At 41.2% G+C, this 26,323-nt stretch overlaps 1 protein-coding gene across 2 annotated transcripts; it reads left to right on the top strand.

Annotated features, from left to right (window-relative positions):
- Positions 1 to 26,019, top strand: LOC103696109 (GATA transcription factor 19-like). Of its 2 annotated transcripts, XM_008777638.5 has the most exons (8): positions 1 to 373; positions 2,085 to 2,168; positions 2,256 to 2,371; positions 7,116 to 7,238; positions 7,421 to 7,526; positions 25,048 to 25,116; positions 25,214 to 25,302; positions 25,465 to 26,019. In XM_008777638.5, the coding sequence occupies exons 1-8, from the start codon at positions 89 to 91 to the stop codon at positions 25,607 to 25,609; spliced, it is 1,017 nt and encodes a 338-aa protein (XP_008775860.3). In that variant the 5' UTR covers positions 1 to 88; the 3' UTR covers positions 25,610 to 26,019. The 2 variants fall into 2 exon arrangements, with proteins under 2 accessions (XP_008775860.3, XP_089784506.1); XM_089928380.1 differs by lacking the exon at positions 2,085 to 2,168 and having other exon boundaries at positions 45 to 373; positions 25,465 to 25,811.
- The last annotated feature ends 304 nt before the right edge of the window (positions 26,020 to 26,323 follow it).

The following is a 26,323-nucleotide window of genomic DNA, read 5'->3' on the forward strand; positions in this document are numbered from 1 at the left end:
CAGCCAGCAGGGGTCCCCTGCACCCCCCACCCCCCCCCCCCCGCCCACCCCACTCTTTTTGGGCTCCTCTTTGCCACCGCTCTTAACGATGCCGGAGGTCGATAAGAGGGCACATCCAACGGACGGCCAGGATGTACCGCCGGCCAGCGACCCAGCAGCGCTTGAGAAGCAGGAGATCCCCGTCGGCACGGCCGCCGTGGTCGACAAGCCCGCGGCGGCCGACTTGCCCATGTCGACCACGGCGGCCGACTTGCCCATGAATCACGACGACGGCGTCGATGCGGCGGTGCCTCTGGTGAGCCCCACCTCGAACCAGCTCACGCTCCTCTACCAAGGAGAGGTCTACGTCTTCGAATCCGTCTCACCCGAAAAGGTTCGTAATCCTCCACATCTTATTCACTTAATATTTAGGTTTATATTTATTTTTTGCAAACATTTTATCGTTGGAAATATGTTAATTACTTTTTTTTTGTCCTGCATTAAATTGTTGGTGCGTTTGGTAGTTCCAATGGAATGGGTGGCTTTTACTTTTCAAGTTCCAACATGAATATAATGAAGGTTAACGCAATTAACGGGAAATAAAGAAGAAATGTTTTCTGGATTTGCATTCAAATGCATTCCTAAATATTATTTACAGTACGAACTACATGTATTGGTCAAGATAGGGAGATTTAGACTCTAAATGGTAGTGAATTAACATGCTACTGGACCCTGCATGCTAGGTGGATTCAGAAGTTTCCCTTGTTGGTCACACAAAATGAACACCAGAAAGTTATGTGTTTCTATGGCATTACTATGATTCCATGTATTGTTTGGAGGAGATGGGCAGCAGCTGAACAAAACAATCATCATTTTATCATGCAAGAAGTGGCAACAGAAGGAATATCTGTGGGTCACAAAGACATAGAACTAACCCTGGGACTCTCGGAAGCTTGGAACTATAAAACAAACAAGGGAAAAATTGCAAGCAAGTCAAAGTTGGGTGAAAATCACCATCTATATTCTTGTTAATAACAGCCATTAGCATAATAAAGACCACTGTAATGGTTCCAGAGGTTCCTTCTACTTTATTTGGATGCACAATGGGCACTGACAAAAAGTTGTTGGTTGTCCCTTTTCCTGTTTGGACTGCTACTGTATTACAATAGTAATGGATTTTCTACTTTTTCACTATTCTTTAAATTAGATCTAAAATTTGATATGTGCTATGAATGTTTTATGGTGATGTACGACACCTTAGCAGACTGCTTGGAAGTTTCCTTTTATTAGTAGAATAGATAGTATAGCTTTAAATTTAAATCTTTAGGTTAGTTGAAAAAAAAAATTAATCATATGAGTAGTGACATCATTACAATGCTCCACTATTTTACTGTTATTATCCATTATTTCAGTTAAAAAAGTGACTCGTATAACAACCGCAATTTTACTCTAATCCAGCCAAAGGCTTGACTGAGCAAATAACTGCTAGAATGATGATGACTCTATCTGGATGGATTAACAGAACCATGATTTTGATAGCTCTTTCATTAAATGTTTGCAACCCTTTTCAGACTCTAATTTGCTTTATTCTTGAACCGTGGAAACCTCAGTAAGTTTTCTAATATTTTTAGTTTTGACTTCTAAATCATTAAGTAATTTAATTAGTCATTCAGTTCTTTGTCTGGTGCTCTTCCTTAACAGTTTAGAACTACTAATTAACAACTAAAACAAAAATTGGAGCCCACTTTCTAAAATGATAAGGCAACTAAAGTAAGGAACCAAGGTTTGCCATCTTGGTACCATACATTGTATTGGTACCATGTTAGTACAGTGTTAGTAATACTCGATACGGAAGTCGGTTCGGTGTAACGAGACTCAGTACATCCCTCGTACTGAGTCTTGGTTTAGTACTTCTATGGTACGAGACACCCAGTACCGAATGGTATGCTCCAATATGGTGAACATTGCTTGGAATATTTTGTTTGTGCATGATTTTGTGTATTAATAATGCTTCGTAAGTCTGCTGCCATTGAGCAGCAGTCTGCCTACCTTCTACTTGCAACTTTTTGAAGATATGCTTCTTGAGTAACATGTTTATGCTGCAGGTGCAAGCTGTATTGTTACTATTGGGAGGATGTGAAATGCCTGTTCTAGCTGGCATGGCACTACCCTTTCTGCAGGATGATAGGGTACTAATGTTCTGGTTGAATTGTATGCTTTTGCTTGTTATGGCTTTATTTGCTATTTCTAAATCAGTTTTGGATGATATTTGACAGCACACAACTATGCCAGCAAAGAGGATTGCTTCGCTGATTAGATTTAGAGAGAAGAGAAAGGAGAGATGTTTTGATAAGAAAATTCGATACAATGTCCGCAAGGAGGTAGCTCTCAGGTATCCACAGGGTTTCGCTGCATGGAGTCTGTATTTTCCTATGTTCAACTATCTCTTTGTGAAAACTATCTGACTTATCAATGCCTTAAGTGGAAGTGAAAAGGAGTACTTAGGAAAGATAAATTTGGATGATGATAGCTTTTCTAGTATATAACTTTCTAAATTAGGTTTGTTATTTCAATTTTTCACTAATCTAATCTGGCCTCTATACAAATTGGTTGTGAAGAATGCCTATTTGCATGGTTACCTCATTAAAGAAATCTGTCAGGAAACCAAGGTTATTGCTTAGTGAGAGGAACACAAGATCTGCAAAATTGGGGAATAAAAATAAGTCATCTTGGCCAATTTTAAGGAATTCTACAAAGTGATTCACATGGCTTGTAATTTTATGGTTTGTGATGCAATTAAGTTTGAAGGTCGAGCATTTTTTTTTTTTTTTTTGGTACAACGGCGACTCACACACAACGGGAGTGGGTGCAGCCTATAAAATCAGAAAAAAGGAAATAGTGCAAAGGAGAAAGGACAGACACGTGGTTCTCTCAAATAAAACCTCCGGAGTGATAGGTTTCTAAGTTGATTTAATGCGATTTTGGTTAGCTTTCCTTTTTTTCAGTTATTTTGGATCTGAGTCTGAATTTAGGTGTTTAGAAATTTTTTTTGATTATTTTAGATGTCTGGCTTAATGAAAATTGAGATTAGATCTCACTGCAGTCCTTTTATTTTTATTTTTTGTTTTTGTTTTATTTTTGACATGTCTATGACTTGCCAATCCAATGCAGCAAGAGAGGGTCTAACCATTTTATTGGGTCTCCACGATAAGAAAAGAAGGGAGGTGGAAGCAGTCTGCTCTCCTAAAATCCATATGGACTAGAGAGGATGCCTAGTTCCTTTTAGGTGGTGTAAAAAAAGAAAAGAACAGAAGGAAAAGTAATAGAAGAGGAAAGAAAGAAAGGAGTAGGATGCCAGAAGGTTATGCCAAGCCATCCATCCACTTCTTTTTTTCTTTTTTACTCTCTACCATATGTATAAGGACCCATGCAAAAGTGTGTTTAGTCCTATGTTGGCTATGCACTAGGTAGATGTTGGGTACTTATATACAAGACCAAGAAAAACAAAAAACACTTTCTAGCTAGCCTTTTTGGGTGAGATTTTGGATTGTTACAAATAGTATTAGAGTAGATCTGGTCCATGGCCTATGTGGAATTGGGGACACTGCAACATGGGCCCATTTGGACTGACTATGAGATGATCGCGGTGCTTGTGATTGGATTTGTAGTACTTTTGGTAGAATTTGAATTGATCTAGGGCATAAATGTGGAGAGTATATGAGGACCCATGCAGGTATATGTTTAGTTCCACATTGGCTATGCACTGTGCAGATCTTAGGTCCTTATATAGGGCCAAAAAACCCAAATGAATAACTTCTAGTAGCCTTTTTGGGTGAGGTCCTGGGTTCCATTATTATTTGTTAGGAGTCTTATTGTCCTTGAATTAGGTCGGGTGTTTCTTGTATTTTTAAAACACAAACAAAAGTGTATTAATATTATTATTGCAGTGATGTAATAAGGTTTCAGACTTTTCTTTGTTCCTCTTCCACTTTAATTTCTTTTTATCAACTTTTGGCTGAGTAACCTCGGGAAAGACTTGTTCTTCATCTCTGGAGCATCTCTATGTTCGTTACAAGCAGATTTTCTGCAATTTGTTCTGAAATTTTAGATTTTCAGTTTGAATTCAAATATGAATCAAAATTTTAGATCTAACAAATCTTGTAGATAGGCCATTGTAGAACTGGTCCACTCCAATTTGCACTTTTATTTATGAAATAGTGCGATATAGTCCATACTAGCGATTGTTGAACTTATCTAAATCGACGCCAAGTTAGGATGGTTCAACAGTTCAGGTAGTTTCAATTATCAAACCCCTCCCCTACCCCTGGTTTGATATTTTCGATGGTTCGAGAGCACATCCCCCCGCGAACCCCCCCCCCCCCCCCCCCCCCCCCCCCCGGCGCCGTGATCAAGAGCCCCCATCCCTACTTGCAATGGTTCAAGAGAGCCCTTGGCCCTCCACTTCTTCGTCTGGTCACTTGCTCTTTTTCGATGCCGCTTCATTGTTCGCTCACTTTGCTAAATCTGAAAGAGCCACCTAGAGGAGATTCACTAGTAAGCCCCCCTCTCTCTCTCTCTGTCTCCTTCCTCCCTGTCCCTCTCCTTTTCGCCCTCTCTCCCTCTCTATTTTCGATATGCCTCGAAACAACATGGTCCAGATCCGTACCATACTGAACCTGTTGTTGGCCGATACGACTTCCGGTATTGGATCGGCGGACCTTGGTCCATACAGTAGAGGAGATGTTGAGCGGCTCAAATTGGTACACTTTCTTCGAAGATATTTTTGCACTTAATTTGAATAAATTGTGGGAGTTAGATAACTTTTTCCAAGTAATTGATTTATGCCAACAACATTGCCATTATGTGATCAATCATATGATAGCAATTAGGATTGTCTGCTTTGAGACATGCTGATTCTCCATTAGGTCTAAATCAAAGCTCGTGTTTTCAATGAGTGCTTCTAAAATGACTTGGTGGGGAACAGTAGAACTTTAAAGTTTAAACCATGATTATCATGTTTTCTATGTTTCTTTGTGGAAAAAGATATGACACATAAGGCTAATATGGATACTTAAAAATGAAAACGGAAATATTGTTACATAGTAGCTTGTTTTGTAGAAGTCATATAAAGGTTTTTTCTTATTGATTCAATTAATGAAAGAATAAAGAGCTGGAAATATGAGTTTCCAATGGTTAGAATAGCTTCCATTTTGTTTTATTTTGGAACGTGCTTTTGATTTGCTTAAGGAACTCCCATATAATTGTTTTTTTCGAGAAAGGTTGTAAAGTGGGTTTCACACGAATTACTATCTAAGTTTAAGAATTCTTGTTCTCAGAAATCTTAGTTCTTGGATCCTTCATCCTTTAGTATTACTCTTGTTCTGAAATCTTTTTCCATGATTTCACTTGCTCTTGGTTTGACTCCATCTGATATCCTTATCTTATTTAATTAAACTCCATTTTTCTACTATTCTACTCGGCTCAACTAAGCCTTAATCCAAACTAGTTGGGCTCTGCTGCACGAATCCTTTTGCTCTATTTGATCTACTTTAGACCTAGTTAATCCATGGATTGGGTCCGGTTTGGTTCATGTAAGAAAGATATGACCTAGACTAAATCTGATTTGTCAAATAGGTCTTCTTCTTGACCCAGACCTGACCCATGGGTTTAAAAATCAAGTCAGTCCAGGACTCACTGGTCAAAATGAGGTCATGCCATGGGTTGAGCCGAGCTATTTGCAACCCTTGCCATAAGAATGTAAAGAAGTAGATCCACCAATGAATTAACAATATTGATAGTCAAGATAATATGGGTCGAATGGTAAAAGATAATGGGGATTTTTGCAAAAACAACCAACCTACTTTTGCAAAATCCCCAAAATAAATCTCTCAATGGCAGTCAAAAGACATTTTGGGTCAAGAAGCGATGTCAGAAACTAGATATATGCTGTGTGAAACACTTTTGACATCTGAATTAGATAGGATTATGCACATAAGATTAGTATGTCATCTTGAAGGTGGCAAATGACGAACTAAACCCTAGGAAGTCTGGGGTGACAAAGCTTGAAGTTCAGTATGCCATCTGGTTTCGACAAAATGGTATGTGGATCCATAGAAGTCAAAACTCAAAAAACTGGCTAATGATGGGAAAATAATTATCTAATTGAAGATGAGAATTCCACCCACTTGAAAGAACTGAATTAGTTTTAGATCAGGATAATGGTGGCCTGAAGGTCATGAGGGAGAAGAGGCTATGTATGTCTTAATGTCTACAGTCCAGAGAAAAAGTAATGTTTGAATAAAAAACCTTTGCTATTCGCTTAAAATGAGAAGGTTGTGGCCAGGTTCAAGCTCCTTGAGGGATGTCATGTTACAACCTTGGAATCTGAAAACATTTCTAGTGCATAGCAAGGTTTAAGTTGTTGGTGTATTAGGCAATAGCTCACTGGTGTGGGTTTGATGATGAAGAGGATGTTTTGATGATTCCATGCTACAATGATAATGTACGGAGGACAAGCTAGCCACTGCTCAAAACAAATAAGAAAAGGCTTTGCAAGGAGGCCTTTGAGGCTTTCTTCATTTGATGTAGATTCCAGAATTTTGTTGGGTCCCTTTGCCTGTAACATCTTCTTTTGTGGTGCATGTATGTTACAGAGTTATAGACGTAGATCACCTGATCAGGTCTTGTCACAGTGAGCTGACATGACTGATGGAACCACATAGTAAGGGATCCTGTCTCTTTCAGTAGGGTCCCTGAGGAATTTCTAAATTTTAAATAATATTTCAAGTTGGATATCATCTTCAGAAAGGCCCCATCGTTCTATCCTCTCTTTGTCATATAACATGGGTGCCAAATCCTTGCATTTTAAGATCTAAAAGCAGTTCAGACACTCTCTTGTATTAGTCTTGAAAATGGAGCTTCCCAAAAGTGTTTTCTTGCATTATTGAACTCATGCAAACATTCCATAATGCATTCATAAAGCAGATGCAAAAAATGCAGAGAGAATATGCTACAATGTTCAACACTCACAAGGCACAAGGTTACAGGCTACAAAACTAACAATTTTCAATGACTTTTATTGATCTTTGCCTTCATGGCCATGTTGTATTTATCATTTGTAAGATTGTTCTTGTCAGGATGAAGCGCCGGAAGGGGCAGTTTGCTGGGAAGGCCAATCCTGAGGATGAGGCATCAGCCTCTTCAAGTTGTGATCCTGCTCAAAACTTTAGTTATGATGATAATCCTCGAGAAACAAAGAAGTAAGTTTTTCCTCATGTTTTTGCTGGCTTGTAAGATTACTTGTTGATAATATTCCTCCTAGTGAATTCACATGAAAGAATCTAAAATAATCCTTGTGACTTCACATGAAAGAATTTAATGGCTTTATTTGATTTCTTGCTTGCTTCTTGTTTGCTGCTTAATGTCTATGTGGTTTTTGCAGTTGCCAAAACTGTGGCATTAGTGAGAAAATGACACCAGCAATGCGTCGTGGACCAGCTGGTCCAAGGTCTCTTTGCAATGCTTGTGGATTAATGTGGGCAAACAAGGTTTGTGCAAATTTTTTGTCAATATTAGTATGGCTTTATCTTGATTTAAAGACTTTTACCTCCATCACATGGTTGATTGTAGCCTTTTGTGCAAGGTATACAAAATCGGTACCGAGAACCATACCAGTATGTTACTGGTTCGAAATGGTACAGTACATGTCCTATATCGAGCCAGGCTTCTAATACCTTTTCCGATTCTCAACCACGGTACCACTTAAATCCATGTCGTACCGGGTGGTACGGGTTGGTTCCATTTGGTTCAGATTGGTATGGATTAGCGAACATTGATACCATGGTTCGCCATACTGGTCCGAACTGCACGGTATAGAGCATACCGTACTATATTGGTTCGGTATCGGTACCTGGTACGGAAGGTGTACCGACATTTGTTATGCCAAAAAGATTCCATACTGATACAATGTTAGTGTGTCATCGGTATAGGGTCCGACATCGAAACGACGAACCTTCATTGATACGATACTTGTACCTTATTGGTATGGTACAATACGGTATAGTGGTACAACCGACTTTGCTTGTATGCCTACTTTTTGACTAAAAACTAATTTTGAAAGTATCATCATTAAACACTTACAAATTTCTACTAGTAAATTTGTTTCAAACTCAGCAAAGGCGAGCACTATATCATATATCAATGACCTTGAACAAGTGGATGGTGCATGTATCCTTCATTCCTCCATTTGGTGTTTCTTGATTGACTAAAACTGTGGATAGGAACCTTTTTATTCTTCATTTGATTATTAACTGGTATTATTGTTTTTTGGGTATCATCATATTTTGTCATTTGTTTGACTTCATTAACTTCTTATCTATCAAAACTGCCACTATTGTGTCATTATTTGATCACCTTACCTTAGTTGTAGCACTTCTCTTTCTCTTTGTGATCATCCACATGGTGTTCTCCAAGAAGATTTGAACTCTCTTCAGGATGCCTTGTGTGATTATCATCATATTTTATCATTTTTTAACTTCATTAAATTATGTATCAAAGTCAGCACTGATATGTCATTATTTGATCAACTTATATTGTTCTAGCACATTACTTTTTATTTTTTATCGTCCACATGGGGTTCTCCATGGAGATTTGAACTCTCTATAGGATGTCTCCAATGGTTTACCATTCAACTTGGTTTCAAAAACCCCCATAACATCACTAATCTTTTAATCATTACATGTAGAGCAATCATCATGATGACTACCTTTCATTTTATTTGACGGCATAGCTCATATTTGCAAAGATGAATGTATATCGTTTAAGACTGAGTCATTACACACTCTCTAGCAGAAGTATCATTTAGTGGATGATTTAATGGTTAGACATGTCCATTAAAAAATGATCCCAAAGTAAGGTTTGGTAGGCTTTAAATTCAAAAAGGATCCTCCAGCTTAATTCTTGAATAATGGAAGTACTTTGGTTTATGAGCACACCCGTTATGATACATATTTTGGTGCACAGTATCTGGGATGGGCAGGCAGAGTGCATCCTCAAGAAGTATCCAGATGTGTGGGTGAGCATTCTTTTCTGCCCTGGTCTAGTATTTTTATAGTCAAGAGATTCATGTGAAACTCTAGGAGATGATAATTGACTTCTTTCTTCCATCTCTTTGAGATGCATGAAGAGCATCTTTACGATGAGATGATAAGAAAGGTATTCAGAATGTTGCAGTCCTGAAGTCTATACATCTGGAATGAGCACTAGTTTAACTTCGTTTACAAATACATCAAGAGGAATTGGAGATTAAGGTGAGGACTAGTTTAATTACATTTAGAACTACATCATGATAAATTAGGGATTTAAGGGTCAGCATGATATGATATCAAGATCAGGGGTTTGAGGCTGGGTGTCATATTTCTGAATACGTTAGATGATCTGGATGATTTTCTGAGAGGTAGTCCATCCTTATGGGTCCATGGTCATCAGTAATTGGAGACAATGGCTGGAGCTAAAGAAGAGCATTCTTGATGTAATTCTAGTCTAGGTGAGAACATCTAGATTGAACTACATCTACACAAATAGAATGCTAGGTAGGATAGCAAGCGTCATCAGAAATCCTCTATATCTTGATAAGCAGACAGCCAAAAGAACATCATTGTATGCTTGCACTTGTGTCAGTGAATTTGCCGGACTATATAGAGGTTGATCTAGAGAGTTTTGGGTCAAGTAGGACTAGAGGCCAAATACATATCTAAATTGCAAGCCTGCGACCATGGGGTTATTATCATTTTACCATTAAAGGTATGGTGATGAATCCATTTTGTCCTCTACAAGCTAGAGCAATGTTGATAGGACAAGCAGGAGAAAGGAACAATATGAATTTGGGCAAGGAATACACAAGTCTTGACAATGGAGCTGTCCTTAACATGCCATCTATTCCTCTCTCACCTAAGAAAAGTAGAAAAGAGTAACGTAGATCTAAAAGTTGAGGTCTTCCTTTGTTGTCTTGGGGCCTCGGAGAAGACAATGGATTTGGTTGAGTTGAAGGGGCCTTAGGAGCTGATGTTTGTTTAGTTTGCTATATAATCTTGGGGAGTCGGTTCGGCCAAGGTGTAGTTGTTCCCCATGCTAGCATAGCGGCCGACTCTATGAAGTGGGTTGTTCTAATATATGAGTTCTTTGATAGGCCTGTGCTTCTAGGGTAGGGGTGCTAAATCAAATTCATCCAAGAAAGGTGCCAATTAGATTATGTTACTTGGACTCTCACATTCACCCCGTAGAACATGTCAAATACTTATCTTCATATTGGATAAGAGCCAGAATTCTAGACCAAAACTATAACCATAACCATTCAGAATTTTCCTAACTATTTGGATTATGGTTTTATGGATTCTCATTTTCAAAGTATTTTTATTTAAGGCTAGCTCTGATGTTATTTTAAGTTTCTTCATATCATTGCTTACAATCTCTCTCCACAAATTAGAGCCATCTCTCTTTGTTGCTGTCTCCTCATATCTTCGTTGCATAGGTTCATACTATCTCAATCGATTTTTCATCACTTTGTTCTTAGTTTCCGCAACTCCTATAGCTCCTCTATTATTACACCTGCTTCCCAATCTATTTTTTTTGGTTTTACCACACATCATGCTCAACTTGTTTTAATGTAATATTAGAAATATAGACATATGATATTATATAGTTGTCAGTTTTAGAGATCAGCAGATAGTTGGCCTTCCTAACAAGTTGTTGGATCCCACCATAGTGATTTTGGAAGAAGGCTTTATTGTTTTTAGTACTTAGTTAAGGATGTCAATTTTAAAATAACTATGTGAATGGACTTTTGTTTTATCTTTAACCTATTTTTGGATTTTAAACAAGGAAAGTTGATGCAGCATAATATTCAAAATAACCCGCGGAATCCACCAACGGGGTGTTGGAATCCACCAACAAAGACAATATAAGAGAAATTTTTTTCATTCAACAACCAACATGTTAACAAGCCCTACTAGCCTTTACATAGGCAACATGGAAAGAGCAAATCCCCAAAATACCCCCACAGAGAAAAAAACCCAAATACCCAACAAATAAGCTCTCACTCACAATCCATCACCCAGCCAAAGTGTCACCGGGTGGGCTGCCTTCCTGTGTCTGCGACTATACATGTGCCTGATCGAAGATTTAGGGCTGGTGTCCGCACCAACTCTCTCGAGGTGGGAGAAACTTGACCCCATCGAGTGGGACAGCGGGCGGCTCTGGTGGTGCTCCAAAAGATCTGGTGGTGTCTGCACCAACTCTCTCCGGATGGAAAGAAGTCGACCTCGATGAAAGCGGCTCAGTGTAGCCCTGGTAGCACTCCAACAAGTCCGGGTCGATCTGCTGTAGCTCCTCGCGCGGGATCCAAGTATAGTCGGACTTTGGTCGTCCTCTCCAACGAACCAAGAATGGCTGAATGCTCCCATCACTGGCCTGGTGGAGGGTGACGACCAAAATGCGGTGAGTCGACTTGTCAAAGCTTGGGGACCTGCTTTCAGCAACTTGTGGGCTGGACCAAAAGAATTCGGTTGATCTTATGGTGGACTTTCGGGGTTGCGGCTCAGGCCTGATGGGCCCACGGACAAAAAAGGAGAGAGTAGACTGGCGGCGGGGAAATTGAAGAGAAGGTGGCGCGGGGGAGAAAACAATGGTGGCGAGGAGGGAAAATGGTGGAGGAGCGAAGTGGTGGAGAGTGTGGGGAGTGCAAGTAGGGCCGCAGGTTGGGGAGGCGGGGCTGCGACGGAGGGAGATGGAGCCTTGGCGGAGGGTGGCGAGGAGAAGGTAAGGGCTCGGGAGAAGGAAAGGGAAAAGATGTGAGCTTTTCGAAGTGGGGAGGAGGACGGAGATCGAGATGGATTCTCAGAAACAGGAGGACAATGACGACCACTGGAGAGCCGACCTGAATGGCCGGAGGCGGCAGCGGCCGCGGAGGAGGTGGTGGCGGCAGGAGAAGGAAAGGGCTCGGGAGCGTGCGAGGGCTCGGGAGCAGGAGAAGAAACACAGTGGCACGCACGTGACTTATGGGTCACGTGAGACCACCTCCTTTTCTTTTTTTTCGGTCACGTGCGAATCACGTGCTCCCTCTCTTTTTTTTGCAAATCACATGCGAATAATGTGTTTTTTTTTTGTGCTGATGGATTCGGGCTAAAAGAGGAGGGTAACAGATCAGAACTTACCCATTAAGTGGACCCGTTAGGGTTTCTTCATCTTCTTCGCGAAAAGGGATCGAGAGGGGGAAGGAGGCGGCGGCGGCTTCCACGGCGACGACCCCGGCTTGTGGCGACGACGAGGACATGGCGGCCTGCGGCGACGATGTGAAGACCTCGACCGTCCTCTCGGTTGGGCTCGTCGACGAAGATGATGGAGGCTGGAAATTTGGCGGGCATGGCGTTGCGGCTCGATCGAAGCTCCTCGACGGGAGAACCTCCTAGATCCGGGCAACGGTGGCACTCGAGGGTGGGCCGCTCCTTGGATTTGGTTGAAGCCGGCCCGGACATAGCCTCCCCTTAGATCCGACTGACGGGAGGAGGCAGTGATTGTGGTCGGTGGCGGTGTCGTTGACGGGCTTGCAGCGACAGGCGACAGTCGACCACGACACCCACGGGCGGCGATAACAGGCAGGGAACCTCGGGCGGCGGCATTTTCTTGGGGATGTGGCGCCTCCGACGGCGGGCTCGGGCCTTCACTGGGCGGTGGTGGGCGGCGAGGATGTTCACCGGTGGTTCGGGCGTTGCTGGTGGCGACTGATGGCGATGGTGGGCCAGGTACGACAATGGGTGGGAAGGATCTTGCTGATGCAGCACCGAGACGGGAGAGGGCTGTTGTGGCGATAGATTAGAGAAAACAGGGGAGGAAGAAAGGAGGAGAAGAAGAGAGGAAGGGGAAAGAAGGAGAAGAAGGGAAGGAGAGGAAAGGAGGAGAAGAGACGTGGGGAAAGAAATTCTTAATTCACTTCATTAAACCCTAATCACAATGAGGGTCCCCTATATATATAGGGCCCAAACAAGAAAATTAACACAACCCCTTACCCAAAAATAATTTTCAATAAAGCCCAAAATAACACAAATAAAGCCCTAGAACAATAAAAAAATGTAAACAAGCCCAAAAATAAAACAAAAATAGAATCAAAATAAAAATGGACTAGACGAGCAGATGACCAGCTCTGATGTTCCCATCAACTCAGCTCGCGAAATCCACGTCGCATCCGATTTGGGTTGACCTTTCCACCGAATAATGTAACGCCGGTAACTTTCTCTCCTAGTAGATATAACCTACTCATCTAATATATGTTCTATGTGTTCTCTGCATGCATGAAATGTTGGACGTGGAGGCTCAACAGCAGGCAATGGGTCAAGGTGATCAACAAAGGCGGGTGTATCAACAAAGGGGTCAGAAGGAATGAATGTTGTCTTTTTGTATGGGACTAAATTTTTAATATTAAATGCCGCACTAATCCCATAGTCTTTGGGAAGATCTACAACATAAGCATTCGAATTGATTTTCTTTAGGACTTTGAACGGTTCCGCACTATGAGCTTGCAACTTTTTGAACGTTTCCGAAAGAAGTCGTTCAGGTTTAATTTTCACCATGACGTAATCTTCTACATTCAACTCTTTATAACATCTGTGCAAATCAGCAAGAGATTTATATTTTAAGTTATTGGAGTGAATACGTTTGCTGATTTTCTGATGCGATGAATGCAGATGTGATGCAAATGATTGTGCAGACTCAGAGACTTTATATTGATGAGACATGAAAATCAGGTCTATGAGTTGTCTAGGTTTGTAACCATTCACCACTTCAAAGGGACTCATGCCTAAGCACATATTGACCAAACTATTATATGCAAACTCAGCTGTCGGTAACACTAAATTCCAAGTCCTAGCATGCTCACCCAAGGTTCGTTGTACCGGTCGGTACCGAGCGTACCGTACTCGTACCGATGGATACCGGTATCGGTATATCGGTACGGTCGGTACGGAGCGTACCGTACCGTACCGACACTCGGTACGCCTATACTAGTGCGGTACCGGTACGGCGAACCTTGCTGCTCACCTATCAGATATCTTAAAAGATTTTCTAGACTACGGTTAACTTCTGTTTGGCCGTCAGTTTGTGGGTGATAGGTAGAAGAAAATTTCAATTGGATGCCCATCATGTGCTAAAGGGTCTTTCAAAAGTAACTCATGAATTTTACATCCCTATCGGGCACAATAGATTTTGGGAGGCCATGGAGTTTAAAGACTTCGTCAAAATAAAGTTTTGCAATCCTAGAAGCATCATAAGTCTTAGAATAGGAAAAAAAATGAGCCATCTTGAGAAATCAGTCCACAACTACAAAAATGTAATCGTGTTTGGTGGAAGTACGTAGAAGCTCTAACACGAAATCCATACTGATATCTGGCCAGGGATACTCGGAAACGGGTAGTGGAGTGTAAAGACCAGTGTTCTGTTTACGTTGTTTGGCTAGATGATATGTGCGGCACTGACCGATAATTTTGGCCATGTCTCTCTTGAGACTCGGCCAGAAAAAACGTCTCTCCACCATAACAATAGTTGTCTCTTCCGAAATGTCTAGAGAGTCGTCTAACATGTATTTCCCATGCTAGAAAATCTCTTATGAGGTTCAAGGGATGCACAATCGGTCGAAGCGAAAGTGGTAATCGCTATATAGGAATAAATCATTTTGTTCTTTCTCTACTCCATCTCGTAGGGTCAGGTATACTTTACTAAAGTCAGGACAAGTAGTATATTGTTCCTTGATCCTCTCAAAACTAATTACTTCAACCCTTATCACGGATAAGAGGAAGATCCGTCGACTGAGCGCATCAGCAGCTTTATTCTCAACTTCAGCTTTATGTTTCAAGACAAAAGTATAGGCTTGAAGAAACTCGATCCATCGGCCATGTCTATGGTTCAGTTTCTTTCAGGAGTTGAGATGCTTTAAAGCCTCATGGTCTGAATACAATACAAATTCTTGCGGTAGCAAATAGTGTCGCCAATGTCGCAAAGCTTGCACTACCGCATAGAATTTCTTATCATAGGTGGAGTAACATAACCTGCCGTTGCTTAATTTTTCGCTAAAGAATGCGACAAGGTGACCTTCTTGGCTTAACACGCCACCTATGCCAACGTTAGAGGCATCACATGCAACCTTGAATATCTTTGTGAAATCAGGAAGGCGCAAAATAGGAGCTTCGGTCATCCTTTTCTTAATTTCATTAGATGTTTGGGATGCCGATTTAGTTCAGATAAAGTCTCCTTTCTTCGTGCATCCGTAATGGAAGACATTATCAAACTAAAATTCCTAATGAAGCGGCGATAGGAAGTAGCCAATCCATGAAAACTACGTACTTTCGCTAGGATCTTGGGCTCAGGCCAGTCTACTATCGCGCTTTCTCCGGATGAGCGGAAACACCTTTAGAAGACACTATGAACCCTAAGAAAGTGACGTGATCGGTCAGGAAGGCACACTTCTTGGGATTTGCAAAAAAGCTCTCCTAAGGACATCACAAACTTGCCTTAAGTGTGAGAGATGGAGCTATTGAGTTTAACTATATATGAGGATGTCATCAAAATATACACCGACAAATTTATTCAAGAAAGGTCGAAAGATCTGTCATCACCTTCATAAAAGTACTGGGAGCATTTGTTAACCCAAACGGCATAACTAACCATTCGTAAAGTCCATCTTTGGTTTTAAAGGCAGTTTTCTATTCATCCTCAGGACGAATCCGAATCTGGTGGTATCCACTCTTCAGGTCGATCTTGAAAAAGACCGTAGCACCAGACATAAAATCTAAGAGGTCGTGCAGCCTAGGATGAAAAATGGATACTTAACCTTGATTTTATTGATGGCACAGCTATCAACGCACATCCTCCAAGAACCATCTTTCTTGGGGGTGAGTGCGGGTACAGCACAGGGGCTCAGGCTCTCACGAACATACCCTTGTGTGAGGAGTTCGTCAACTTGACGTTTCAGTTCACTATGCTCGTTTGGGTTGAGCCTATGATGGGGAAGATTGGGTAAGGATGCTCCAGAAACGAGATCAATTGCGTGCTGGATATCACGCATCGAAGAAAGTGTATCCAGAAGATCCTTAGAGAAAACAAAGTGAAACTCCTCCAGCAAGGAAACTATTGCCGGTGGATTCTCGAGGTCCGACTCCACATTGATGACTCTAGCCACAAGGGCAAATATAGGTGATTGGCTTTCGATATCCTTCATTACCTCTTTTGAAGTAATGATGTGAAGTGATTCATCTTTTTGCAAAGTGGCACTCTTCTTTTCAGGAGCGGGCTCTCTAGGAGGCAATGAGTTCAGTATAATTTTCCGACCCTAGAACATAAAGCTACACGAATTCGAACGTTCATGAAGTGTGATATCCATATCGTATAGCCAAGGTCTCCTCAGAATGACTTGACCTACATCCATCGAAATGCAGTCATACCAGATTTCGTCTTTATAAGATAGAAATTGAATCGGGACGAGGCATCTTTTCGACACAGAAATGGATGTCTTATCTACCCAAGCTACCTTATACGGATTGGGATGGGTAGATTTCAAGCCGAGGCGGGAGACAACACCGGACGTAATGGCATTGATGCAACTCCCGCTATCAAATAGGATTTTGCACATTTTACCATTGATCTTAACGAGAGTGTAGAATAGGAAGGTTCCACGCCAATCTTGCTCAGTTTTAGTCTGGGCGAGGGTGCATCTAACCATATGAAGCCGAGGGTTTTGGTTATTTGGATCAGTGAGCTCCTTTTGTGGTTCAGTCTGGATAAGCTCTAATCTAGCCTGTTCGTCTTGAAAGTCTTCTGCATAGTCTTCGATGTTTGGCTCATAGACTTCTTCGACATACTCATTCTCTTGGGTCGCAGCTTTTAGTTCAGTCATTAGGTAGGTTTTGGCATTACATTGGGATGCTATATGGCCAAACTTTTGATATCTAAAACATTGGGTTTGGTTTTGAGGAGGGTTGGGACCTAATATGCCCTTTTCTTTATCATTTGAAGGGTTTGGAACAGGCATCGGGGATACCCTAGTCGGTGCTTGGCTAGGACCGGGCTGGTTAGGAGGATTGGAAAGCGGTATGGGTTGCGGGAGATAATTTTGATTAGGTCAGGCTCCTGAGGCCATGGGTCAAGAGTCGATACGCCTCACTACAAGGGGCCGTAAGAAACTATCCACATCTTGAGCCAACTGGTATGGTTGGCTAAGAGTGGTAATCTCTCGTAGGATAAGTTCTTTCTGGATCTCCTCTCGGAGTCCTGCCCGGAACCTAGAGAGGGTAACAGTCTCCTCTTCTATTACACCACACTTCATATGAAACTCTTCAAATCGTGCGATGTAATCAGCGACAGTCGATGTTCCTTGAGTTAGTTTCTGCCACCTATCTATAAGACATTGTCGGTAAGAAAATGGCAGATACTTCTCATTCAACTTTTTCTTCATATCCTTCCATATGGTGATACGAGGAAGCCTTTGTATCTCACGCATATGTTCGACATTATGCTAGTACCAGTGAGCTTGCCCAATAAGCTTCATCTTAGCAAATTGCACCTTGCGATTATTGGACATCTCATACCACTCAAAATAGTTGTCCATGCCTGCTCTCCAATCAAGATACACAGTTGGCTCTAGTTGACCAGCAAAGGTAGGGGCATCTACTCTTACGGTTCGCAGTAGCCTTTCATCGAGATCGTGCTGGTAATCGGAAGGCTATTAGTTTCTAGGAGGATGGGGAAGGCCTGCAGGTGGTGCGGCCAAACCGAATTCAGGTCGAGCTACGATTGGGGTTTGCAGTTCGGGGGTCCTAATGTGTTGCACTAGCGCATGGACCTCTCGTTTGAATTTTTCATTTTCAGCTCGCATAGCAGTGAACTATTCCATAAGAACTTGTAGAGCTTCGGAATCCATGGTAGCTAAGGGAGCTTTAGGTTGAATGAAGTGGTACTCCCTACCGCTACAGATTGGCATGCAATGACAACGCTAGTTGATGATGTGAAATGGAATGTTACTAATAAAACCTAACTGACCAAATGTGATGCAAAACAACCTACTAATACAACCTATTATAAATTCAGAAATCAACAAACTTTCACAAAAGTAACTTACAATTAAATATTATCGATTTATACTTCAATTACTTCAGAATTAATGTATGAAATTAATCACTATAAGAAGTTAGGTTGCAAGCACGTATTACAGTAATTCTAATCCTAAAGTAATATGATCGAAGGATGTTGAGAAACGTCCTGTCGCTAGGGTGTGCTAATTTAACATCTAGATTTAGATGATAAATAGGATGCGTTTGGTAGTAGATGTTTTAGGTTTTGAAGTTTGACAGCAAAGTAAATTTTCAAAATGGGGCTATCATATAGAGAATTAGAATATAATTAGATAAACAAGCCCTAAAGAAGGAAGAACCTGTTACCCGTTGTGGATGCAGTCAATTGGAAGCGTCCGTTGTGGAGTCTCGAACGCGAAGAGGATGACGGGCGCAGTGCAGAGAGCTAGCTGGAGCTGTGGACCCGGATTTGTGGCAAGGTGGAGCTCTCGGGCTCTTGGAATGGCCAGAGCAATATGCTGGCTTGGGCTTGAGAAAAGGCATGCGGCCGCTTGGGCTTGGGCCGCACTCAAGGAAGCGGGCGCGCGGTCCCGAACCTGCGGCCGCTTGGGCTTGGGCCGTGCTCAAGGAAGCTGGCGTGTGGGTTGGGCTACCGGGATGCGAATGGGGGTTGTGGGTTTGGGTTTGAGACCTGGACCCAGAAGACAAAAGGGGTGGAACTTGACGGGGTGTGGGAGGTGCTATCGCTGGGGAGATGTGGCTGAAAAAGGGTTGCAGGGGAAAATGATGAGAGGAAAGAGGGGAGGCCAAGGGACGATGAAGGGAGGGGAAGGCTTGACGAGTGGGGGAAGAGGGCGCGACGGCCCTAGAGGAAGGTTGGGGTTTTGCTTCTCAGATGAAAGGCGGTCGAGAGGAGGGGAAAAATAGAAGGGGAGAGGGCAGCGGATGGTGATGGGCGGCGGAGGAGCAGTGGCGGTTCGAACGTGGGAGGGGCGGTTGAGGATGGCGGGGCGAGGGAGGTGTTGGCGAAGGCGGTGGATCGCGGGCGGTTGGCGGCAAGGGGGAAGCGGCAGTGGAGCGGCGTGGAGGGGACGACGCTGCGAGCGGCGTCGGAGGATGGAGAGGCGGCGCAACGGCGGGGCGTCGACGGCGGCAGCAGTGGTGGAACCCTAACAGTAGGGTTTCTCTTCATCGAGAAGAAAGAGGCAAGCAGTTTTTTTTTGGACAGCATGTGCAGGTCACGTACTTCCTCTTATGTTTTTTTAACGTGCGGCTCAACACGTGCGGGAGCGGAAATTTTTTTTCCTTCTTTTTTTTCTTTTCTTTTTTTTTCTTTCGGAACGGATCCGGGTTAACCAAAAAAAAAGAACTAGCGGGTCTGGATCTTACCCGTTAGCAACTTTAAACCTCCCGATAGTTTCGGGAGGCCGCGCCGAAATTTGTGCCGGCAGCTGCGGGCGAATCTCCGTGGCCTGTGGTGGCAGCCGGCGACCGGTCACCAACTCCGGCTTGTGGTCATGGGCTCTCTTCCTTAAGAGCGGTGGCCACTGTTGATCTGTGACTGCTACAGCAGATCTGAGGACTCCTTTTCCTGTGGTGGTGGCCTGCGGCTGCTACGGTGGATTTGAGAGCAGAGACGAGAGAAGGAAGGTGATGCTCCCTCTCTTTTTGGCGACGCGAGTTGCGCGTGGGCCTTCGACATGCTTCGGCGTTCGCGGCGCGATGGGTACAGTGAAGAACTCGTGCGGCATCCAGGGACGTGGAATCGAAGGCTGCTCTGCCATATACCAGGGTCTGATGATTTGGCACAGAGGCAAAGCACGGGCTCTGATACCAAGCTGATGCAGCACTGAGACGGGAGATGGCTGCTGTGGCGACATCAGAGAAAACGGGGGAGAGAGGGAGGAAGAAAGGAGGAGAAGAAGAGAGGAAGGGGAAAGGAAGAAGGGAAGGAGAGGGAAGAGAGAGAGGAAAAGAGACGTGGGGAAAGAAATTTTTAATTTATTTCATTAAACCCTAACCACAATGAGGGTCCCCTATATATAGGGCCCAAACAAGAAAATTAACACACAACCCTTTACACAAAAATAATTTCCAATAAAGCCCTAAATAATACAAATAAAGCCCTATAACAATAAAAAAATGTAAACAAGCCCAAAAATAAAATAAAAATAGAATCAAAATAAAAATGGTGGACTAGACGGGCGGATGATCAGCTTTGATGTCCCCATCACTGGCGCAAGGGTTTTTTTGATGTTGGAAATGTTGTCATTGTGACTGGTGGAAGGAACAGGGGACGTGTGGGTGTTATCAAGAACAGGGAGAAGCACAAGTGGTTTTCTTTTTTTTTTATTGTTCTTTGTGTGAGAACCGAGAGAGAGGGAAGAGAAAAGAGATCTAGGGCTTTGGCAATAGAGGCAAAGCCAGAGGCTCTGATACTAAAGTTGATGCAGCACAATATTCAAAATAGAACTAATCCACGGAATCCACCAACGGGGTGTTGGAATCCACCAACAAAGACAATATAGGAGAAAATTTCTTTCATTCAACAACCAACATGTTAACAAGCCCTACTAGCCTTTATATAGGCAACATGGAAAGAGAAAATCCCCAAAATACCTCCACAGAGGAAAATACCCAAATACCCAACAAATAAGCTCTTTCACTCATAATCCATCACCCAGCCAAAGTGTCACCGGGTGGGCTGCCCTCCTATGTCTGCGACTATACACGTGCCTTATCGAAGATCTCGGGCTGGTGTCTGTACAAAAAATGTTTATTGAAACACCTTGACCAAAAATCTTCCATGTTTTTGTTTTGAAATTTTATTAGAAAATGAATAATACCATTTGTTGAATTGTATATCTTTTTTTCCTTTTCTCAAGTTTTAGACTTGCCTTGGTGTTTGAATCCAATTCTTGCATCTAAGTCCATGCACAGTTGCAGGACCGGCAATTTCTTCGAGAAGGGGCATTGTGAACAACTAAAGATCTTTGAATATTTCCTAATAAAAATTTTAGCAGTTTAAATGACTAAATTGGTTGCTTATATCACTTAAATAGTTTCTCGTAATCAACTCAGCATGTTACCGCCTGCTCTATTAGTCCATTAAGAAGAATAGAACATCAGATAGCAAAATAATTATTGTAACCAATGGATGTTATTTTGTTGAGGTCACCTTTTCAAACAAATTTCTATAATTTAATTAACATAATAGACACACATGAGATGTATTGATCACAACTTTCTTAGGAAATCATAGTTTCCAAATGCATCCACAAAGACACAAAAAAGAAATAAAGAAAGTTTCCCAAAAGCAAAAATAAGACCTAAGTAAAGCTATTTTTTTGAGAAGAACTTCAAGAAACATTTAATAAACATGAAGCCATTTTTACAACATTAATTCCGAAAAATAGTTACTAAACATGAGATGATTTATGGAAAAGAAGGATATGAGAGTGAGGGCATACTAGTTATTCGTGGTTGGGATTAGGAAGGGAATGAAAAGTGGGCACCATGTTGGATGGGAAGAAAACTTAAATACATACATACATACATATACATACGTATACATATACATACGTTTATATATACGTACATGCATATACATATATACATATACATGTATGTATGTATGCGTGTGTGTGTTACCCAGTTACGATCCCAAAGTCTGAGGTCTTGGAAGGGGTGAATTGGGGACAATGCTAATCAATGGCATTTCTTTTACCCAAAGTGGCTGCTCCAAGACTTGAACTTACACCATTGCACTTGTCTGCCCAAACATTTTACTATTGTACCAAGCAATAACCCCTTATTTATTATATATAATATAGCCATGGCTACATCCTTTTTTTTTTGAATTTCTTTCTTCTTTTCTCCTTTTTCACAAGCTCTATGAAACTCCTAAAAAAAAAATAGAGAATAAAAGAAATTAAAGCTTTGCGTAAAAACAAAGTAGTGCTATCACACTACCACAAGATTGTTTTAGATGCTTATTGATTATAGATCAGTACTTAGGCAGCAAAGGAGGGCGAGGGGGATGCTCCCCACCAGATATAGACTTCTATATTTAGAATATCTAGGTCCCTAAAATTCTGAAAATCATTATAGCATTCCCTCTGGCATGGGTACTATGAAGCAATTAGGTGGCCAAATAAAATAGGAATACACTGTTTTCTTTTCATGAGCTAATCTCAGGTTTGATTGGTAGGGAGACTTCCGGAAAGCAGAACATTGTTATTATTTTTTCAGAAAAATGTTTATTAAATGTAAGTCATTGCTGATATTGGTTTCAGTCAAGACTGTGCCTTGAGTGGAACTATGGATTCTGAAATTGCCATCCACCTGGATATAAGAGGAACAAGCATTGGGCTCAAATGATACTTGGGAATGTGATGTATATGGACTTACTAATTTTTCATCCCAGGGGGTGCTTTTGGAATGAAAGGGAGGAATAAGAGCATGGAATGATATAAGGTCCAGAAAACCCAAAGTGAAATATCTTTCATGTGGGAAACTTGTGGAAGAAAGGAATTGAAAAGGAAATAAAAGAGGGAAGGATAAGACATTGCCGAAAATCCAAAATGACTGTAGAGTGACTTGAAGCATGAAGAAGAGAGGTGGAAGAAACCATTTTTGCCCCCTTCAGTTTTAAGATGCATAGTTATTAGACGCTGACCAGACAGGCTAATCTGATGAAAAACCCAATGAACCCTGCCTTCGTCCAGTTTGGGTCACTTAAAAGACCGGATCTGCATTTGATCCGAAGCCTGACTAACTTGACTGGATTTAGGGTGTCTCAGCCAATCTGGCAGGTTTCAGAGACCCCAGACTTGGGTCATTTTATTTAAAAAGAAGAGCATCATAAAATCAGTAGAAGATCTAAATTGAACCTGGACCTACTGTAAGATGCTTAAGTATCTTAACCATTAAAACATGCTACCAACTTATCCTATTATCATAACAAAATATACTTATAAGTTATAAATATAACTATTTTAATTTAGTTTTTATGCTTTTAGTCTAACTGGTTGAACTGACGATTGGACCAGTGAATCAGTTATCCTCCTTGTTTGGGTCATTGTCTGGTTCAGTTCTAATAAATATGCTTAGATTATTTTGATACAAATTAACAAATGATAGCATGTTGGTTCTATGGGTATGCATGCTTTGTAGTTGGGTTTTCTATGGATTAGAATATCTATAGCGAACGAAGAGTCTCAGAGATTAGATTGGCTTTACTGTACACGCCTGTGGTGCAACAAGCCTAGTGATTAGCATACAGTAAAAGATTATTGATTAAAAAAAAAAAGAAAAACATATTCACCCACAGAGGGGAAATAAACAGTATTAGTTAAACCCTGGCTACTCATCTTGTCCAGCAAGAAATGTGCTTGCTCACCGTGGATAACCATGTTCTCTGCTATGCAGCAGAATAAAGTGAAAACCATGAATATCGACGAACCACCCACCGCAAAGCTTTTGAAAGCTTGACCTCCTGTCATTGACAGATTTTAGCACAGTCAAGAAGATTGCTATGTGAAGGATGCTGTTATAGATTATGGTGAAGTACTGGGTTAGAAGAATCGGATATGGTCAAGCTTCTTAAAGGAAGAGATTTCACTAATTGCATGAAAAACCGATTTGACATTTATGTGCATTTATACAGAGTTGCACAAGGTGGTGGATGGAAGGAGGAGGGAATATAATTCTTACTTTGCTGTGAGTGAGATTAAATTCCGAACAAATAAGGATAGTATGAAGAAGAGAAAAAATGTTAATAAATTTGTTCAGCCCAAAGAGTGCCAATTGAAGCAGCAAATCTTTAGCTTCAAGCGAAGATGTGCCTCTTGACTTGGAATATATGGTAGTGACCAGAGAGTCTGGAAGAATCCTCTAATTTCATGTGCAGGTAAATCAAAGAAGGTAGGACTACAGTGTTGAATGCTTTAGTATAGAACTTGTGAGGTTTTTGTGTTGGAGGGGAGTGGAACAACAAGTGCTTTTCAGGGAGGGTCTCATGTTGCACAAGATCTATTTGATCCAGATTTTGTGAGTGTTCCATCTGAATAACTTTTTACTGCCCAAGAAAGAACTGTGATCGCTTATGGTGTCTCATTTTTTCTACACATTGACTGTACGAAGACCTCTTAGTCTTTAATCTACCTCCATGGTGTCCTGGTCATCCCATCACACGTTTTACTGAGGACTGAGGAAGGTGCTTATTTGATATCTCAAATATTCTTCTCCATTTAGTCTGTATCTTGTTATTGTTCAAAGGAAAATGTTTCCTGCTGGCTATGTATTAGCCCTGCATCTTGAATGGCTGAAAAAGGGACATTTGCAGTTCTGATGGGATTGGACCTAACTTTCCAAATAAAAACAGAGAAATAATTAGGGAAGGCAGACAAGTTAGGTAGAGTATAAGTTGGATAATTAATGGGTTTCGTGCATGGTTATTAAGGTGGTTATGAATGGAACTAATTTAGGGCCTGTTGGTATTGCTTATGTTTTCTGTTTTTGTTTTCAGAGATACAAGAAATGAACTAGACTGAAAAACATGTATAATGAAACCCTTATTTTCGAATTGTTTGTAACATATTTAGAGCTTTTGGTAGCAAAGATTTGTTGTTTTTTGAAAAAGTGAAAATAAAAGCAAAGAATAGCAAAAAGATTTGTACATATGTTATCTGCAACATCAATCTCCTCGTGTTATTTGATAATTCTAGAGAAACAGAAAAACAAAAAACAACAATACAAAAGAAGTCCTTAATACTTATTTTTTTGTGCTGTGATTAAATCATTTTCATTCAACCTACTACTAAGATCCACATTATATTCAAATTTTGTAATTCTGTCTGCAAAAATGGTAATTTTATTTTGAAATTTGGTATTTAGTTAACAGTTGGTCTGTTTCTGTCGTGACCTGAGACATTCACTTGATTTTTGACATCTGCAGGGTACTCTGAGGAGTGTCTCTACAACCTTCAAAATGAGTACCCAGAATCCTTCCAATCCAGATGAGAAGGTGGGCTGTTTGCAGCAATATCAGGAAATTCTACAGAGCAGCGTATATATAGATGGTTAAATTCACTGACATACTGACAAGTTTCTTTCTTGCACAGGTAGGACACATTGGATCAGAAATGAAGGATGACAAGAAGGCAGTTCTTCCATCAAACAATCGTGATTCAATTGTGACCTCCGCTGAGATGTGAGTGCTAGAAGCTCGTAAATATCTACAAACTAATTTTATGCGAAACTGCAGCTGTATCTACTTTTTGATTTCCTTGTTGAGAACAGTGCAAGGATACTGGCAGATATGCAGTGTGAACTGAAGACATGAACTTGTGTTTTAACAAAAATATTAAAACAGGTTGATAGTAAATAATTGGGAGGCTTCCACGATCTGTAGAAAATATCTGTACTTACAGGATATTGGAGATGGCAGAATTTCTGGTGTCCAAGCGTACATGATCAACATCTTCACAAGAGTGCCATGCTTAACCTGTTCGTACTGAAAACTCTATGACTGGCTGGGACTTGATGCAAATCTCTAGAACTCTAGATATCCTTGAGGATCCTGAAAAATAAACAAATCATATGATTTTAGCACTAAGTTACAAGTTATATTCAACTCTGTTGTGTTGCAGAGAGTCTAGATCAATATTTTGAATGTTTTGAACAACGGGGCTCAAGAAGTCGATTTGCTTACATGTTAAACCTTCTGAGACATTGTTCCTTTTAAGAAGTGCAGTAATCTAACTTGAACGGTTGTGGATGGTTTTTGTAAGGCTGACACCTAGACATCTTGTTTGTATCCATAGATGTAGAATGATGTGAGAACAATGGGCCTGTACTTGTTAACCAACGCTTTGAGATGGCTTATCTTTAATACATTTTGGTTTGCTTTGTCTGCTGCACAAACAAAGATAGGATGAAGGATCCTGGTTCAAGGTATTCGTTTCTTGCTGATGCAAAAAGCTTATGAGAAAACAACTAGTGGCCTAAACAAGTTTATCCTAAAAATAAATCACAACTTTAAACCTTGCAGTGCATTCTGACGAGTCTGCTTATGATTATAACAAAACTAATGAGGCAGATGGCATATGAAGGCAAAACTTGAAAGCAAGAGATTGACACGTGAAGGAACTACAGCCTTTTCCTGACAAGGCTCATTATAACTGAAAACCCAGAGCCTTGTAGCTCCAATTTGTGCAGGTGTTGTTAACGTT

The sequence above is a fragment of the Phoenix dactylifera genome, chromosome 18, assembly GCF_051530095.1.
Source record: "Phoenix dactylifera cultivar Ajwa chromosome 18, Ajwa_hap1_PhDact_Kaust_v1.1, whole genome shotgun sequence".
Lineage (NCBI taxonomy): Eukaryota > Viridiplantae > Streptophyta > Magnoliopsida > Arecales > Arecaceae > Phoenix > Phoenix dactylifera.

Coding starts and splice junctions, on each gene's coding strand:
- LOC103696109 (XM_008777638.5), top strand. CDS start 89: ATGCCGGAGGTCGATAAGAGGGCACATCCAACGGACGGCCAGGATGTA. Junction 25,117..25,213: donor CTTCCAATCCAGATGAGAAG/GTGGGCTGTTTG, acceptor TTTCTTGCACAG/GTAGGACACATTGGATCAGA. Junction 25,303..25,464: donor ATTGTGACCTCCGCTGAGAT/GTGAGTGCTAGA, acceptor ATATTAAAACAG/GTTGATAGTAAATAATTGGG.